The 19,502-nt window shown below is 47.3% G+C and overlaps 1 protein-coding gene across 1 annotated transcript in view; it reads right to left on the minus strand.

Annotated features, from left to right (window-relative positions):
* Window positions 1–1,332: 1,332 nt before the first annotated feature.
* NUP85 (nucleoporin 85) overlaps window positions 1,333–19,502 on the minus strand; it is a 977,524-nt gene continuing 959,354 nt past the window's right edge. Inside the window, exons 18-19 of the mRNA XM_069654821.1 lie at window positions 17,614–17,721; window positions 1,333–1,494 (exon numbers count right to left, since the gene is read on the minus strand). Coding sequence (XP_069510922.1) covers window positions 1,396–1,494; window positions 17,614–17,721 — 207 coding nt within the window. The 3' untranslated portion in view covers window positions 1,333–1,395. The remainder of the gene's footprint in view (window positions 1,495–17,613; window positions 17,722–19,502) is intronic.

The raw sequence follows: 19,502 nt of genomic DNA on the forward strand, positions 1-19,502 counted from the left end.
GACCTGGGATGCATTACCTGAATAAGAAGAGTGCTGTTGGCTGTTTCTCTCTGTGCAGTGAGGTCATGTCGGTCTGGTTCTTGTCTCGGCAAGAACGATTTTCTGACTCAGTAGCTCATTTGAGCAGATTTTCTTAACATCTAGCAGGTGGCAGCCCACCACTCCCCTAGAAGTATTAGGCAACCTCTTGACAAAATAGGGGCACCACCAGTTTGATCTGTTCTCCACCAGCCAGAGTGTCCATACTTTTTCACCTCAGAGGGACTCTTTTTTTCTCCTCCCAACTTTTATTTAATCCGTTTTGGATGCGGCAGAGAAATTAGACTAAATGATCGTAGCATTGAATACATTTAGCACTGACCACACAAATCCCTCATTTCAATTTCTTTTAAAACCTTTTATTGATATACTGTATGAAAATACACACTACCAGAATGGCATAGCAATTGACGGAAACAAACATTAAGCTGCACCACCTTCTTTAAATTGCAACACTTTCCTGATACCCAATTAATATGCATCAAAAGACAAATGGGCCATCTATTTCTGCACTCTGGCCCAACTAAATTGCATTATATACTCTCTGCAACCCCCTACATCCAGTTGTTTAAGGTTATATGTCATTTCTTCTCGTCTTCTCGTCATAAAGGAAGTATCTGGTCTACAGGGAAGAGCAGACTGCTGATCGAAATACTAAAATCAATAGCTTGTTCTTCTTCCACTCATCACAATGTATCTTGCTGACACCACCTACTTCATCTTTGCCATTTTCTCTATATCCACGAACCATTGTACACTCTCCCTGTTATGCACCTCACAGTGATTTCTTTGCTTAGAAAGAAGAAGCCTCAATTGTACATACGGGCATGTCATTTTTTATTTTCTATCCCCCCACATTTACGAACAGTGTTTACTCCTTGAGTGAAGCAGAGAGGATCAGATTCTGCAAATTGTTCAACCAGGAGACTAAATACAATTTGAAAGAAATCAGGCTTCAGAAAACCAAGTTAACATTTTGGGAGTATAAATGATACCCAGGGATCAGAGCTCCATGGGATCCCTTTAATTAGCCTGTTTGCAGTAGAACGATGCTTATGTTCCAAGGTTTTGATGCAGGCCTGCTATCAGACGTTCCACCCAAGAAAGATGCAGGCAGTGGAAATGTGAGTACTCAGAGAACTGGTAGTCTTATGTCAGATCTTTACCATTACTACTTTAGAGGCAAGAACAAGATGCAGTTGAGAACGGTGCATACAAGAAGGAGAAAACTGGAAGATTCAACTAGAACCACTGCCAGATTAGGGGAGCGGACAAATCGATCACAACAAAATCTTTTAAAATTGAGATGTTTATTAGAAAATATCTGAGTTATTTACAGTGTATACATCCATAGTGTCAGATCTCCATTGTCCCCTCTTTCACAATTGCCCGTGCAAGATTTCGTGCCAGAGCCAACCTCAACATTTCCACTTTTGACGTCTCATGGCTATCCTCCTGTGGGTAGAAAACATAAAACAATAAGTTTACGCTGCGTTAGCAGCAGAAAGAGACAAAGAAACACAGCTATCTTGCCAGAAGGAAACATGTGTACAGACTTCCCTGGCCTCCGCTTGTATTGAAATGTAATCTAGAGAATATATGGCATATATTACTCACCGTAATTTATTTCTGATGCTTGTATCTGCTCTGATTCACATGCTTTGCAGAGGCCGACATCTAGTGGAAGCTGCAGAGTATTGCACATGACGTTTTTTCGAAGTTTGAAAAGGGACGTATTTTATTTGTGTGCATTTTTAAAGCGCTCACACAGCTCGTGGGCAGCGAAGTGCTGTTACAGGAATATGTCTTAGTTGCACATTTATAACACGCTTAAAATACCCAGAGGTTTCTAAGCGCAGACCCAGGGATCGAACCCGTGTTCCTTCGTGTCGTCCTGCTTCCAAGGCGAGCACGTTGCCGCTGAGCTATCCTCCTGGGACAGGGTGTGTCTTTAATACTATCCTTAGTGTGATGTACCCTGTACCCATGATCCCTGGCGTCCAGTCAAAGTTTCGAAAAAAAGGTTTAGAATATATTTTTTATATATTAAAGGGTTTATTTTAGAAAATTCAAAACTCCCACCCCCCGACACTTTTGTGTCTGAACATTTGTCATTCAAAACTGTGACTGTCGAAACAGTCACTATAAACCTGATCCCTCACGTGTCTGGCTCCTTCTGATTATTTTTTTCTGACAAGAGGGAGGACAATGCATTACTTACCTTAAAAGTATTTCTGATGGTTGTATCTGCTTAGATTCACATGCTGTGCATAGTCCGACATCCAGTGGTCACTGCAGAGTATTGCATTTGGTTTTTCGTAGTCGAAAAGGGGACGTCGACAAGGCGTGTCTGTAACACTATATCCCTATAGTGACGTGCATTGTACCCACAATCCCTCACGCGTCGAGGTCCCTCTGTTCGTATTTTTTCTGCCCTGAGGGAGCCTATTAGACGTGAGTGAGTACAGAAAAGAGAGAAAGGTAAGGATGTCTATGTTCCTTCCATCCGAGCATGGAGGAAGGGTGGGCGCATGTGAATCTAAGCAGATACAACCATCAGAAATGCGTTTACGGTAAGTAATGCATTGTCTTCTGATGTTTGTTAATCTGCTTAGAATCACATGCTGTGCATAGAGTAGCGAGCAGTACCCGGAGTTGGAGGTGGGATGTGAGAACGAACAGTAGAAAATAGATGTCTTAATACTGCTTGTCCCACCTGGGAATCAGATCTAGAGTGGGCATCTAGACAGTAGTGTTTTGTAAAGGTGTGTACAGAACTCCAGGTTGCCGCTTTGCAAATGGACTCCAGAGGGACATTTGCAATTAATGCTATGGAAGCCCCAGTGCCTCGAGTAGAATGTGCTCTTGGCTTGAAGGGTAGTTCTCTCTTAGCAAGAGAAACAGGGAGTGATGCATTGGACAATCCATCTAGATATAATGGATTTCGAAACTGCATCTCCTTCTCTTCTTGCTGCCGCCGAGACAAAGAACTGATTAGTCTTTCTCAGAGGTCTAGTTCTTTCCATGTAAACATGACAGCCCTGCATACATCTAGTGTATACAGGCTCTTTTCTCCCAAACTTGAAGGGTTCTGAAAAAACGTTGGTAGTTCTATTGATTGGTTGACATGGAATTTAGAAATGAATTTTGTTGCAAACCTAGGATGTGTGCGTTAGAACCACCTTATCCTTGTGAACTGTTACAAAGGGGTCTAGTATAGAGAGCGCTTGTAGTTCACTCACTCTCCTAATGGAGGTGATCGCTATTAAGAAAGCAGTTTTAAGAGTGAGGTTCTTAAGTGATGCTTTGTGCATGGGTTCAAAGGCTGAGCCCATAAGCCTGGTAAGTACCACATTTAGGTCCCATCCGAGAGCTGGGTTAGCTATAAGAGGGTGTATTCTCTTTACTCCCTCCATGAAGGCCTTAATAACTGTGACTTTCCACCATGACACTTTGTGTTGAGAAGTGGTGTATGCGGAAAGTGCAGCTAGATGAACTTTAATGGAATTAAAAACCAGACCCGAGTCTAATAACCGAGTCAGGTAAAGAACAATCTGTGTGGGAGAGCAGTCAACTGGGTTGATGTTCTTATCTCTACACCAGATGACTAATCTTTTCCATTTGCTGGAATAGCAGTAACGAGTGTTAGGTTTTCTAGCCTCCTTAAGAATGTCCATGCATCTTTGAGGGAGTTGTAAATGTCCAAATTCTAGGACCCCAGGAGCCAGGCTGCTAAGTTCAGGGTCTATGGGCATGGGTGTAGTGTTCTGCCCTTGTCCTGTGACAGCATGTTCTACGGGCAGGAAAGTTTCACTGGAGGAGATAGAGACATTTCCATCAAGTGAGCGAACCATGGCTGCCGGGCCCACATAGGGGCCACTAGTATCTTGTTGAGAAGGGGAGTCGGGGGGGGAAAAGCGTAAACAAATTTCCCTGACCATGGTATCGATAGACTGTTCCCCTTGGATTGGTTCTGGGGGTACCTGGAGGCGTAATCTTGGCATTGGGAGTTCTCCAGAGTTGCGAACAGATCTATTTCTGGGACTCCCCATTGTGTGAAGAAAGACGTCGAAGACAATGTCTTCTTGTAACCGCCATTCGTACTCTGCGGGCAGAGGGAAGTCTCTGCTGAGTTTGTCTGCCAGCAGATTGAGTTCCCCTGGTACATGTTGTGACAACAGGAACATGTGATTGAAAGCCCACTTCCAGATGTTCTGGGACAGCTTGGACAGTCCTGGAGAGTGAGTGCCCCCTTGCTTGTTCAGATAGTACATGGCTGTGGTGCTGTCTGTGAGGACCATCACTGTCTTCCCTTGCAGGTGTGCCTGGAAAGCCTTCAGTGCTTTGAAGACCGCTAGCCGTTCCAGCAAGTTTATGTGTTTGGACGCTACGCTCGGAGTCCAAACTCAGTGTGCAGTCTGATGGGATAAGCGAGCCCCCCCATCCTGTGAGGGATGCGTCTGTGGTTAGAGTGGCCTCCACTACGGGGGTGGCGAATGGTTTCCCTATTACAAGGTTTTCCTTCGACCACCACCGTAGCGAGAGAACCAAGGCCTGCGAGACCACCACTAGATCGTCCCATTGTCCGCTGGCCTGACACCACTGGCTGTTGAGCCACTTTTGCATTGGGCGTAGTCGCGCGTGAGGTACCAAATATATACATGACGCCATCATTCCTAGCAAACTCACTGCTTTTGGCACCGTCACCTCTCGACCGGCCACATATTGAGGGATCTGAAACAGCCTATTTTGGGCCCTCTCGGAGGGCCGTCCTTTGTTCGAATTAGAGCCTCTAGGAATTGTTTGATCTGGCTGGGGTCTAGGCTGGACTTCTTCTCGTTGATGGAGAAGCCCAATTGGAACAAAAGGTCTACAGTCTTTTGGGTATTTGAGAAGAATGTTTTGTAAGAATCCCCTGTTATGAGCCAATCGTCGAGGTAAGGGTATACTGGGATGGACAACCTGCGCAGGTGGGCCGCTGCCACTGCCAGTACTTTTGTGAATACCTTCGGCGCTGACGCTATGCCGAAGGGTAGCACTCTGAACTGGTAGTGTTTGCCCTCTATCATGAACCTGAGGTATTTTCTGTGCGCTGGGAACATTAAAATATGAAAGTATGCATCTTTCATGTCCAGTGTTGTCATGTAATCTCCCTGCGAAAGTAGGGGGATTACTTCCTGTAGGGTCACCATGCGACATTTTTGAGGTTTGACAAATGTGTTTGCTGGGTGCACATCTAGTACAGGGCGCATGGCTAAGTCCTTTTTGGGTACAAGGAAGTACACTGAATAAATACCTTCCGTTACCTGTGATAGAGGCACGACCTCTATTGCTCCTTTTAGTAGCTGTAGTTCCACTTCTTGAAGAAGAATGGCGAGGTGTTCCGATGACAGGCGTCGTCCCCTTGGGGGTCTGTACTTGGGGGACCGACTGAATTCTATACAGTACCCGTGGGCTATAGTTGACAATACCCATCTGTCTGATGTTATTCCCTCCCATGCTGGTAGGAAAGATGTTAACCGGCCCCCGACCGGTGATGCATAGGAGGGGACCCGGATCTTCTAGTCATTTGGTGTTGGTAGCCGGGGAACCTCTGGAGTGGGGCCCCGACGTCTGCCCTTGCCACGACGCTGTCCTCTTTGCGTGTACTGACCACTGGTTCCCCGAGTAGAGGACCAGTTGCCTGAAGTGTACTGTTGTTGTTGCTGCTGCTGTTGTTGACGTTGCCCTCGAAAAAAGCATTTGTTGCCAAATCCTTGCTTATTGGGAGGCCTTGAGATCTGGTCTAAGGTCTTGAGGGTGTCGAACTCTTTCTTTGCAGTCTCCAGTGCGTCGCCCACTGCCTTTCCAAAGAGGTTAGACTCCTCTATTGGTTTGTTAATGAGTGACGCCTGTGTTTCTGGCTTAAAACCGGAATTGCGGAGCCAGACATGACGCTTCAGAAGAATTCCTTGCACTAAGGAACGGCCAGCCGTTTCTGCAGCAAGAGTGTTTTTAATGATGCTCTGGTTAACCAGAGTTCCTTCTGTTACTGTGGCCAGTAAGAAAGTTCTTAAGGGCTCAGGAACCTCCTTGAGGTCTTGCTGTAATTTTCCCCACTGGGCATCAGCATAACTTGCCAGTAGTGTATTATTATTGGCAATTCTGGTTGAAAAAGCTGCCGAGGCTGTAATTATTTTACCCAGGGCATAGAGCTTCTTTCCTTCCTTGTCTGGGGGTGCTTTGCTGGTTGACAGCGGAACCCCCGCTCTTTTCCTTGTGGTAGTTACCACCAAGGAGTCCCGAATTGAGTGACCCCTAATGTATAATGGGTCTGACTGAGAGGGAGTAAACAATTTTTCAATTCTGGGATTGACCCCTCTTACCAGTGCAGGTATGGACAGCAATGGAGTAATTTGTCTCTTAACTGAGGCGAGGAGGAGAATGGTTTGGCTAGTGGGAGGTTTTTCTTTAATGATCTTTTCCACAAAATCAGTATCAGGGGTAATTTCTCCAGTGTCGATCTCAAAATGTGCTTCTGCCTTTCGAAGTAGCGCATTGAAGGTGGGTTGATCATCTATTGGTGATGGATTCCTGACCGGTGTGGTCTGAGGAGAGGGAAGATTTAAGATGTCAGGGTCTGTAGACTCTGTTGGTGACTGCCAGGGCTGTGAGCCACCTTCATCTGGGTCTTCCTCGAAGCCCCCCCACCCCCACCGATGTCAGTGTTTTCCTCAAAACCTTCTTCTGTTCCTAGGTTTTGTTGGTCTTCACTATTTAAGAACTCCTCATCTTCCTGGAAGTGAGAGTCTTCTTCAGTGAGGTCATAAGTATTCATGTCCTCTTGGAGGGGGTTAAATAATCTAGGATATTTAGCCCTAGGGTCCTCCTGAAGCACCTCCCTTGGTCTCTTCGGTGTCTTATTTTCAGGAGTGGACATAAATCTGGCCAGCTTGTCCATACATGACTGGAATCTCTCAACAGTCCGGTATGGTAAGCCAGAACGGTCTGGAGGTGAAAAAGGAGGTCCCTCTGCCTCTATCCATCTAGGTCTGTCCCATAACGTTGAGGATAAGGTCCCTTTGCCTTCTGAGAAACCTTCTCGCAGGCTAGGGCCTTCTTTCGATGGCGGGAGCAATCCCTGCCTTCCTTCCAGCATCCTCGGCGCTTCCCTGGCCTTGTGAGTGGTTTTCGGCGTGTCACTCGCCGTCCGTTTCGGATCGTCCTTGGAAACTATACACGCCAAGCTCTCGACGATTAGTTTCTCCATCGAGGGTTCGTCTGGTGTCATGCTGGGCGGTGCCAAGTCTTTTTCAGCGACGATAGCGCTCTTACGAAGCGCATCGCCTGATGTTTTGGTGGTAGCGCCCTTGTCTGCAGGTAACCCAGTCGCTAGTCGCAGCTGCGGTGGCGACGAGGGCTTGCGACCCTTACGGTCGGTGGAGGTCGCCGGTAGGCCCGGCGTCTCCGTTGGCGCTAGGGCTGTCTTCGTCTTCGACGAAGACGTGCCGTGGGTTGTGTGCTTTTGTTTGTGTTTTCTGTGTTCGTCTGTGTCGCCGGGTGTTCATCCCCATAAGCAGGGCGTGAGCCGAGCTTGTCGGGCCGGGGACAGACGACGAGGAGCGGGAACGCTCCCTAGAGAGGTGTACGACCTCGACGCGGAGGTCGGGTTACCACTATCCTCGTCAAACTCGGCGGGTGAGGAATCAGACCTAGACATAGCATAGGCTGCCCACCTTTTGACCCTGCGGTCCTTTAAAGTCTTTGGCTTAAGAAGCTTACAGGCCGCACAGCCGTCCTCTTTGCGGTCGAGGGGCAAGCATCGGTTATACTGTTTGTGCTCGTCTTTCCAAGTGAATTTGCCCTTGCAGCACAGGCAAAATCTAAAGGGAGTCCTCTCCATGGCTGAGGATACAGTCGAGCATGATAACGACCCCGTCGAAGTTCTTATTCGGCGGTGAAAACAGCTTCTCAGCTACGACGTCGAAGGAGGGTTCTAATGTATAGTCTTAAATAACGACCAAAGGGTCGAGTAAATGTTTTTGCAATTTCTCTCGAGAAGTTCCACGTAAAGGCGACCAATATCTGGGCGGAAAAAAACAATCTGAGGGACCTCAACGCGCGTGGGATTGTGGGTACAATGCACGTCACTATAGGGATAGTGTTACAGACACGCCTTGTCGATGTCCCCTTTTCGACTACGAAAAACAAAATGCAATACTCTGCAGTGACCACTGGATGTCGGACTATGCACAGCATGTGATTCTAAGCAGATTAACAAACATCAGAATGTAAGTTATAAGCGTGGCGTGGAGGTAGAGGCCACGAGGTGTGAATGACCTAAGTTTTTCCCGAGAACCTTCAACTCCAAGATGGGCAGGAAGGGCAGATGCATGTGAATCTAAGCAGATACAAGCCTCAGAAATACAATTACGGTGAGTAATGTATCCCTTCTGAGGCTTGTGGAACTGCTTAGAATCATATGGTTTGCATAGATTATCGAGCAGTACTTGTAGAAGGAGGTGGGTTGTTTTAAAGGGATAGTCCAGTAAAAAAACTTATTTAAAAAATAGATAGGCAACACAAAAAAAAACACTAGCACTTTTTTTTTTAAACTTCCTATGTAAAATTTTGAGCTATTCAAGCTCCAAATTCGCAAAAGCAAGCACATGGGCGCATCCATTTTGTGAAATGGATGCCCGCCTGTGCTGGCTTTAGCGGCACTAATGAAGGAAAAGCCAGCCAGCTGTAGTAAACAAAAGCTACCGCTGGGTGGCTTTTCCTTCATTGGTGCTGTACACGGAGGACGGGGACCGGAGACCAGAGCAGGAAAGCTGCTTGTAAGTACGATATTGAGGTCCCAGTCGGGAGTAGGATTAGAAACTGGGGTGTATAGTTTTTTCACCACCCTCCATGAAGGCTTTAACAACTGGCACCTGTAGTTTAAGTGTATATGGCTGTCAGGTGTACTTTAGGTGATATAAAGACTAATCCGGAGTCAAGTAGATATAGAAGTTAGTTGACTATGTTATATGGTGAACAGTCAGTTGGCTAGAGAGACAGTGTTTTGCACCATAACACAAATCTCTTCCACTTGTTAAAGTAGCAGCGCTGTGTGTTAAGTTTATGTGCTTCTTTGAGTATTTCCATGCACCCAGCTTGAGAAGACGTTGTCTAGCACATCAGTATTTAGTGGCAACTCGTGCTCTGAGGGTAGCATTGTACTCCTGCTTAGAAGGTCTGCCAGAGGATTGAGTTCCCCTGAAACACGTTGTGCCACCAGAAACATGTTGTGATGAAGTGCCCACAGCCAGATGTTCTGAGCTAGTTTGGACAGCCCCGGGAGAGTGTGTTCCCCCTTGTTTGTTTATATAAAACATGGCTGTGGTAATGTCTGTTTTGTGTGCTAAATGAGTCTTGAAGGCTTGAAGTGCTTTGAGGAATGCTAGTAGTTCCAGAAGGTGGATGTGTTTTCTGGTTAGTGCCTGTGTCCACACACTGTGAGCAGTGTGGTGGAGGAAGTGAGCTCCCCACCCTGTCATTGACACGTCTGTTCTAAGAGTGGCCTCGATGACGTGTTGAAAGGCTTCCCCCTTTAGCAGATTGCTTCTGGTTCACCACTGCAGCAATTGAATAAGAGGTTGTGATACCACCACTAGATTGTCCCACAACTCGCTTGCCTGCGACCATTGTTTCGCTAGTCACTTAGTCCTAGCAGGCACAGGAATAAGACTAGTCGGTCGTTTGTTTTGATTAGTGTTCCCTGAAACTGCCTTACTTGGCTGGGCAGTAGGCTTGACTTCTTTTCGTTTATGGAGAAGCCCAATCGGAACAACAGATTGATAGTTTGTTGCATGTTTTGTAGACACCTCTGGGGTGTGTCCCCGGTAATTAGCCAGTCTAGGTTAGGGTACACTGGAATTGACTGCCTGCGCAAGTAGGTGGCTCACACTGATAAGACTTTAGAGAAAACCCTGGGTGCTGATGTAATGCTGAATGGTAGCACTTTGAATTGGTAGTGCTCGTCTCCCAATTTGAACATTAGGTATTTGTGCGCTGGCAACATTGAAATATCAAAATATGCATCTTTCATGTCCAATGTTGCCATGTAATCCTCTAGTTTCAGCAGTGGGATGACTTCCTGCAAATTTGTCATCCTGAATTTTTGGGGCTTAACATACGTGTTTGCACCGTGAGGACCAGTACTGGGAGCATTGTTCAATCTTTCTTTGGAACAAGGAAGTACATTGAATAGATGCCTTCATTCTCTTCCAGAAATGGAACCAGTTTGATTGCTCCCGTTTGGAGCAGTATTTCAATTTCTTCTTGCAGGATTTTGAAATGTTCTGATGAAATTGTTATGACTCTACGTGGATGGTGGCGTGGTGTTTCTAGGAACTCCACAGATGATCCCTTGGCCACTGTATCAAGTACCCAGCGGTCTGAAGTTATTCCTTCCCATTGCTGGGCAAAGAGTGTTATGTGACCCCCGACTGGGGACACATGGGAGGGAATGTGAATCAGCCCATCATTTGGCAGCAGGGATTACTGTGTCTCTAGGGGTTGCAATCCAGCCATGCCGTTTTGCACGGCTAAACCCTCGCTGCTGGGATTGGATGGACGATTGACGCTAGGGGCTGTAGAAGGAGGCACCAGATGTTCCCACGCCAGGTTGCTTCGATCTGTGGAGGCCTTGCGCACAAAAACTCTGGCACGTACTCAACACTCGCTTTTGTTTTTTCCCAAAACTTTTTTTTGGCATTTATAGAAAACATAAGCTTCAATATTCATACTGGCGTTTCGCCAGAATATCTTATGAACAAAAAAAACCTTAGCCTCTACTGAGGCAAACAAGGGTGGGGGGGGTAAAGGGGTGGGTATGCCAAAAAGGGGGTTGGGGGATTTCTGCAGTCTCAGAGCAGTAGTGTAGGGGCTATGTTCAGGTGCGACGGAGAGTTGGGAAGCAGCAGTTGCCCGCTGAGGGAGGGGGTCTGGTCCGTTTTCAGCAGCAAGCGGAGGGGTGGTGGTTGTCTTGCCACTCTGGGGAATTTCTCCACGTAATCTAGGAATGGGGACCAGATGTTGTAGAACTCACTTCCGTTTCCAAAACGGAGGGCAGTGATTTTCTCCGCGGCTGCAATGTCCCAGCACTTGACCCACCAGACGGGGAGCGCCGGACGCTCCGGGAGTTTCCACAGTCTAGCAATGGAGATTTTGGCCGCGGTGAGTAAGTGCATGCAAAGGTCCGCCAGGTTGCCCGACATCGGTAATTGGCCCTCCCCTGTGGTGCCCAGTAGGACAATTCTCAGATCCCACGGGATCGTCAGGCCCGTAATGAGGCGGATCTGTTCCAAAACTTCCTTCCAGAACCTTTCGGCCTTCGGGCATGACCAAAGCAGGTAAAACAGCATGCCTGTGGCCTTGCATCCTCTCCAGCAGTGTGCCGGAAAGGAAGGGTTACACCTGTGCAGGGTTTCCGGTGTGATATACCACCTATAGCAACCCTTCATGGCCCTCTCTCTGTTCGTGATAGATTTCGAGGTTTTATGGGTTCTTGCCCAGATGCGGCTCCAACTGGCCAAGTCAAGTTCTCTACTGATATCCCGTTCCCACCTTACCATGTAGGGATCCTTCACGTCTGGGTTTGCTCTGTCCAGTAACTTATATAGGGTTGAGATCTTCCCTCTGGGAGGGTTAGTGGTCAGCGTGTGTTCCAGCGCCGTGAGTTCTCTGTATCCCCGTGTTCTGAGTGGGGTATGCGATAACCAATGGCGCAGTTGGGAGTACCGGAATCTCTTGCTCTCCGGAACCTGGAATTTCCTTTTGCAGTCCTCAAAGGTAAGCAAGGTGTCCCTGTCGAAGACGTCCGCTACTCGCCTCAGGCTCCCTGCCCCGCCCCAGGCGTGAAGTCCGGGTTATCCCAGATCGGGGAGAGAGGGCCCGCTGTGCTCTTGCAGTTCCACTTTCTGGCCGCCTGCCTCCACCTGCTCATTGTGTTCCTGGTCGACATAAGAGGGCCGTAGTTTGGAGGGTTCTTGGGCTCAGTGATGTGTGGCAGGGAATCCAATGTTTAGCGGCTCCAATTCTCCTCCAACGTCAGCCAGCAGGGCTTGTTGATGGTCGCTTGCCAGGCGACTGCTGCCGAGAGCTGTGCTGCCAGGCAGTATCTCTCAACATCGGGTGCTCCCAGGCCACAGGAGCCGGTGCTTCTTAGCATGATTTTCTTGGCTACTCGGGGCTTCTTGCCCTCCCATATGAATTTCAGCATACTTGCTTGGAGTTTCTGATTGGCTTTTTGGGGGATCGATACTGGGAGTGCCTGGCAGTGATAGAGCAGTCTGGGGATCAAGTTCATTTTAAGTGCTGTGATCCTCCCCAACCAGGATATCTCCTGGCCTTGCCAACGGCACAGGTCCGCCTGTAGGTCCTTGAAAAGGGACGGAAAGTTCAGTTTATACATGTGTTCCGTTAACTTGGGTAGCCGGATGCCCAGGTAATACAGATGTGTTTTGGCCGACGGGATTGGGAGTTGGCTGGTAGGGAATCTGTCTTGGGCATGTTGATACCCAGAGCTACCGATTTCTTGGGATGGATTGTGAACCCGGAAAGCGGCTTTGAAACTCTCCAGCTCCTCCCCTAACACTGCAAGAGATGTGTCTGGTTGGGTCAGTGTCAGCAACACGTCGTCCGCGTACAGGGCTGCTAAACACTCCCTTTTGTATAAAGGGTTTGCATGAAATCTGACCTAGTATTATAATGGTCCCATGTTCTTTCTTGGCATTCTACAGCTGTTCATCCACAGCTTTACCAAAAACTACTGCCTATTCAATAGGTATGTTAATCAGCGATGCCTGTGTTTCTGCCTTGAAGCCAGAGTCTCTGAGCCACAAGTGCCTTTTTAGGAGAGTTCCCTCTGCAATGACTCTTCCCGAGGTGTCAGCAGAGTCTAGAACGTTTGTTAGAATATTTTGTGACACTTGTTTCACCTCTGTGGCAACTTTAAGCAGGTATGATCGTGTAGGCTCAGGTACCCAGTCTAGATGTTTAATGACGTTATCCCACTGGGTGCGGTTATAGCTGGCGAGCAGCGTAGTATTGTTAGCTATTCTGGACATGAAGGCACCAGAAGTAGTGATACGCTTGCCAAGCATGTAGAGCCTTTTACATCCTTTGTTCGTAGGCAGACAGTAGAACACCAGCACTCTTCCTGATGGTAGTGACTAACAGAGAATTCAGCTTTGCGTATCCTCTGAACGAGAGAATCGGAAGAGGATTGCTTAAAGATCTTCTCCACACTTGGGTTAACTGCCATAGTGAGTGAGAGGGTCGAAAGGGATGGAGAGACCCACTTTTTGATGGATTTGCGTAGGGGAATGGCCTGACTGAAGGGCTTTTCTCATTGACGATGTCCTCGACAAAGTAATTTTCCTCAGGACTCGTCACATCTGTCTGTATTCCGAAATGGTGAGCTGCCTTCTTGAGCAGCTCATTATATAGCAGTTGGTCCGCTATGGGTGAACAATGACCGCTCTTGATTACTGAGATGTTTTTTGGATATAAAATGGTAAGATCAAGGTCATCCTGGTCTTGTAGATAGGCGTTGTCGGCATCTGTGTTGGGATCATCCTGATCAACGACCCAAATGCCCTAGTCTGCTTGGTCCGACTGCAGGTCACCCTGCTGGGAACCTTGAGAAGCCTCCCAAGGCATGATGGTAGGATGAGGCGTGGGCGACGGGGGGGTGGGGGGGGTGACGCACATTTGGGGCTGTGTGGGTCCCAGTGGCCCTGGGGGTGGCTCCATGGTTTTTGTGGAGTAGGCAACTTGCTCATGAAGTTGACAAAATAGGAGATTTTGCCCATAGTTTCCTCAGATTTTGCATGAGTCCATGTCTGAGTAATTGGCGCTTCTGTAATTGGGACCTTTGCTACCTCAGGGCTTGCCCTCTGGGTCTCTGATGGGCCTACTACAGGACCATCAGCCCTAGGGGTATCCTTGGGGCTTTCCCTTGGATGTTTTTTGTGAAGGGTAAATCACAGAGATGAAGATCCTTTCTTATAGCCTTTAGAGTCACCAGGGGGCTGATTACTATGACCATGAGGCTCCTCGGGATGTTTATCTGATGGAGAATGAGATTTATATCTCTTTGAGGACTTTTTCGGCGTCTCTGCCTCATCCTTCGAATGGTGTTTATGCACACTCATTGCCGGAGTACCTTCATGAACCCTTATGGTAGACACGTGGGTAGAACCACAGCAGGCTTAGTCGAAAGTTGATCTGTAGGTCGAGAGACTATGTGTGTCTTTCCACAGACACTTCTGATTGCACCTGGGGCCAAATTTAAATGGAGGACGTTCCATAATGGAAGGTGGACAAAGAGGCAGCAAGACAAAGGCAGTAGGGGCAGGCATTCTCTAGACAGAAAGGATCAGCTCCCCCTCCCCCTACTGGTAGGCCGAAGCGCATTGTCGGAACAAACTTCTGTTTCGTTGAGATGGTTCCAAAGGTCAGCCGTCAAGAAGGTGCATCGATCAGTAACCGGCAGTTGAAGTTAAATAGAATTAACTCCAAAGTAGCTTTGCTACGGGACTCTGCGATAATACAACTGTCCACGATGGCGTTAAAAAATAATCTGAGGGACCTCGATGCGTGATGGATCATGGGTACAGGGTATGTCACACATGGGATAGTATTACAGACACTCCATGTCGACGTCCCTTTTCAAACTTCGAAGAACGTCATGTGCACTACTCCGCAGCTTCAACTAGATGTCGCCTATGCAAAGCATGTGATTCTAAGCAGATCCACAAATATATGGGATACATTACTCACCGTAATCGTATTTTTGATGCTTGTATCTACTTAGATCACATTCTATGCATAGGCCAACAACTAGTGGTAGCCGCGGAGTATTACATTATTTGTTTTTGAAACTCGAAAAGGGGCGTCGACAAGGATTGCCAGTAATACCATTCCTAGTGTGATGGTCCGTGTACCCATGGTCCTTCATGCGTCGAGGTCCCTCAGATTGTTTCTGACATGACGTAGCATGAGGTGTAGCGCGAATACAGATGTAATAAAGCGGATAAGAGTCGATACAGCCAAAAAACATCCATGCACCTTCTATTCCAAGGGGAGGAAGGGTTGGGGCACGTGAATCTAAGCATATACAAGCATCAGAAATATGATTACAGTGAGAAATGCATCTCTTATGAGGCTTGTGGATCTGCTTAGATCACATGCTATGAATATACTAGCAAGCAGTATCGGGAGAAGGAGGTGGGTTGTGAGAAGGTACTGAGCATATAGATGTTTTAGCACCGCTTGTCCCACCTGTGAATCTGCTTTAGAATGTGTGTCAATGCAGTAGTGCTGAGTCTATGCGGGAGAAGGAGAGGTGTACATGGGAGTAAAAGGTGAAGCCTGGCCCTGATCTCTTTATCGACAATGCATCCTCCCATTTAACATACCCGCAACACCAATGAACACGAACAAACTCGAGACATTCCCAGGCGTGTAGAGGCAGAGATGTCTTGTCAGGAACCATTTTTCCCAAATGAACAATCCTGCCTCCCAGGAAAGCCAATTCTGCAGATGCATCCAGAGCGTATGTTACAAAACAACTAAGGGGGCAGGAGACGCATTCATCAACCACTCTCTTCAGCAGAGACCTTCCGTCACCCCGAGGGGCCTTGCTCCGGACCTCCTTTCCCCTTCAGGCTCCTGCCCTGCACGCGCCTCCATCTCCCATCAATGTCCTAATCTTTAGGCTGCTCCAGTGCGATCCCAGGACCCTAGCTGAATCATCCGAAGCAGTGCAGAGCCACTGCTTCCCATCCCACATGAAGTAGGCCAAAAGGGAACATCCACCGATATTGTATCTGCTCTGGCCGGAAGTTTCCCCCTCGCAGGCCTAAATGCCTGTTGCTTTTGGAGCGTAAGAGCAGCCAAATCCTGAAAGATGATGAGCTTCTGCGTGCCATAGGAGATCTCCCCCATCAACTTAGAGGCCCTCAGGACCTCCTCCTTGACCATGAAAGCATGGATTGACCTTGAGTGTCCTTCTGGAGGGGTCCAAAACCTATGTCGTCTGTAAAGGATGATAGGATCTGCAGTAATGTTGAGGAAGGTATCTTTGAAAAAGCAGAGGACCCACTCCTTCAGGTCTGTGTCTTCAGCCGATTTCTCACGTCTCCGGATCCTGAATTTCTCTCGCCTAGGCCTATTCTCTAAATCTTCAATGGTGGAGATCAGTTCTTTCATTGCCTGCTTAGTACCCGGGGATGGCAAGCCGCCACAAAGCAGTCCGCTCCTAGAGAGTCTCCAGCCAGGGTCCAGAAAAGACGTTCAGCTGGGATCAGTGCCTCTCCTCCACCCACCTCAGAGTACTGCCCCTCTCTGAGGGTCACACACAGTTATTTATCCACTCCAAGGGTACAGCTCCTGGATCCACCTCTCCTGACTACCAGCCCCTCACTCCAGATGGAGGGGTAAGCAAAGAGCAGGCAGGCAAACCCCCTAAGGTCCTCCTCATGGGGGATCCTCTATGTGGCACATCTATTCTGATTCCACCTGATGGGGAGCCTGACCAGGCACTAACCGGGTTCCAGACGGGGGAACAGGATGCAGCCCGACTACTATATTTCAATCTTTATTCATTATGTTTTCTCATCTCGAATTTGCTAATATATGTTTTTAATGTTACAAATGGAAACAATTCTCACTTTTGATTTTTGATTTATGCTAATCATGCATCCTTTCATATGTTTCTAATGGGTCTTATCCTACCCCTCCACTACAATATTACCAATCTATAATCAGTATTTTGTTTTTTTGGCCCTGCCTTGAAAAGGACCAAACCGGTCGAAACACGTGTTGGCACTTTATGGGCCCATCATTTAAGGAATAATAAATGCGTAATTGAACACAATACATCACATTGTACTAGTCTTGGATATCTGTAGGACAGCGCTTTCTCCACAGATCATTAATTTATGTACTGTATATGGTTGGCTAACCTATGATCTGATGGTAAATCAGCAGTCCAGTTTTAACAATTGATTTAGAGAGAACGCGTCCTATTAGTGGAAACATTTTCTTGATATGCAACTAGCGCTCTGCTACCCGGATACCCAAACACAATAGTCTCCCCTGCATTGATAGTCCTAGATACTGATCACTGCCCCCAAAACAGAGGAGCTTAGTAAGGATAGTAAAGTAACAAGGCTTCACTTGCCTTCGAAAGTCACAACAGGTTACAGACAAAATGTTGAGGTGTCCCATTGATATCTATGAAGAAAAAGCAGCAAAAAGAAAATATTTCCTAATACTGACCAAACCAGTTTCCTAGGAAAGAAGGAAATTGGCATGGATGTCTCTGGCATTGCAGGCTTTGACTCTAAATTACTTGAGAGAGTCATCTTGACGCATCTACTACACCGATATACAGGATACAATTTCCAAATCCTTACCACTAGATGTCAGTATTATGCACAGCATATAAGTCAACAAATGATGGGCCAAAAACAAATACACAACCCCCAAAATAATAGTCTTAGCAGTGTTATGATAAACTGGTGAAAAACCTTCATTTACCAGGGCCTGTCGGGAGTGCAGGCTCTGTCCTTCTGTGCTGCTTTTCATTGCATTTAGGTCCTCCAGACAACGCATTAGTTCGAATGTTTGCTCAACGGAAAATATGACCTACGGGAACAGAAACAAATGCTCAAGGAAACAGCAAAACATTGTCTATTTAGTGTCCAATGACGAGTTAACACTGCAGAGATTAAACATGCTGTGTTGTTGAATTCAAGCCTAAAATTTGCAATTATTGAATCTAAACATTTCTGACCAATAACAAATTCCCTTAACCATCACGGTTCAGACATCAAAGAAATGGTTCACTTAAATCCAATTGTTGCAGAAACATTTACAATTGACAAAGTCAGTGTACAGACTGGAGGGGGTTATCTGTAATTCTTCCCCCTATACAGTTAGGATAGAAGCACAGAGCACGCCAGTAAAGTTTGTCTATGTGGTAGCAATGGACGAGCAACCACAGCTGAGACTCAAGGAAGATGATGCAGGCTGATTCTTAAGTACAGTGAATCCTCAAGCCCCCACAAAGGAATGTACACACACTATGTTATGTGATAACACAATTATTTTATATGAAAGAAAGTTCAAGTATGTATTCCGGGAATACTATCCTAATAATGATAAATATTTGCACCTCTATGTGGTACCACAATATATTTTAGATTGAATTTAGAATGCATCAACTGCTGACAGTTATTAAAAAGCATAGGAATCAAAGTTTAGGGATAATTGCATAGACATTACTGTAGAAAGGCAGGTTAGATTAGGTACATTGTCAGAATGCTTTATTTAAAGTAGATAGGCAATACTATCCGAGCATTCACCCAAACTGGGCAACCTGTAAGTGAAACGTTAATGTGTACTTTATCTTGTACAGTCCAGCCCAAATATGTTAAATAATGCTCTGCTTCCTTTTCTACAGGGCCCACTACCCCAAAGTACCTGGGAAGCCACAGGATAACGGGCTCCAACAAGACTCTGGACTGGATGATTCCTGAGGATAGACGATGCTCGTCGCAGTACCTTGGGTGCCTTGGCAGGCGAAGTGGTGGAGTTTTTTGGACTTACTCAACAATACACCTTGAGGATGGGCCAACCATTAGAAGGAGTTGTTGCTGGGGTGTCAATGTCGAGAAGAGGAAAGGAACCAAACAGCGTCAGGAAGGCAGCACTTTGGTCTTTGCAGTGGTCTCAGTTGGCAGGTCGTCACTCCGGATGTGGATGTCCCATGAAGGGGAAGCTTGCGGTGGGCCTCAACAGGGCCTGGCTGAACAAGGTAAGGACTTGGATGACTTTCGGTGGCGACGGGTGCAGTGGCAGAAGTAGGTGTCGGATATTGCTGTTTACTGCCTTTCTGTGCTGCAGCCGCAGCACGACCTCAGAATGGAATCTGGCTACCTGGACACGACCACTGGACTGGACTATGGCCCCTCACCAAGTCTGGATTATGGTGGTGGCAAACCAACTGGTAAACACTCCTCTGCAGGCAGCGACCCTGGACCTTTTTCTGGTGGGACAAGTGGAGAGAAGTCGTGGCAGACTGGATCGTGGCAGAATGGATCCTTGAAGGATACTTCAGAGATTTGCAACCTTTGCAGCTCCAGGTGTCAGGCAGCACTATGCCACGGTGTCCCCCTCCTCCAGGCGATTCTCAGCAGCCTGGCTTCCAGCGGTCACACACTCCTCTGGACCCTGGGCAACACAGATGAACTTCTTGGCATCAAGAGGTTCAGGCACTACTCCTATGGACCCACAAAGATCACTTCTCCGGGCCGCAGGCAAACAGGACTGGCTTCAGGACACTTTGGGAGAAGAGTAGCAGTTGCACGATGTTCCCTCATAACTCGGGAAGAGGTCACCTATATCCAGGTCCTCTCTGTTCAGTC

Source organism: Ambystoma mexicanum, chromosome 3q (assembly GCF_040938575.1).
Source record: "Ambystoma mexicanum isolate Mex_15411 chromosome 3q, UKY_AmexF1_1, whole genome shotgun sequence".
Taxonomy (NCBI): Eukaryota; Metazoa; Chordata; class Amphibia; order Caudata; family Ambystomatidae; genus Ambystoma; species Ambystoma mexicanum.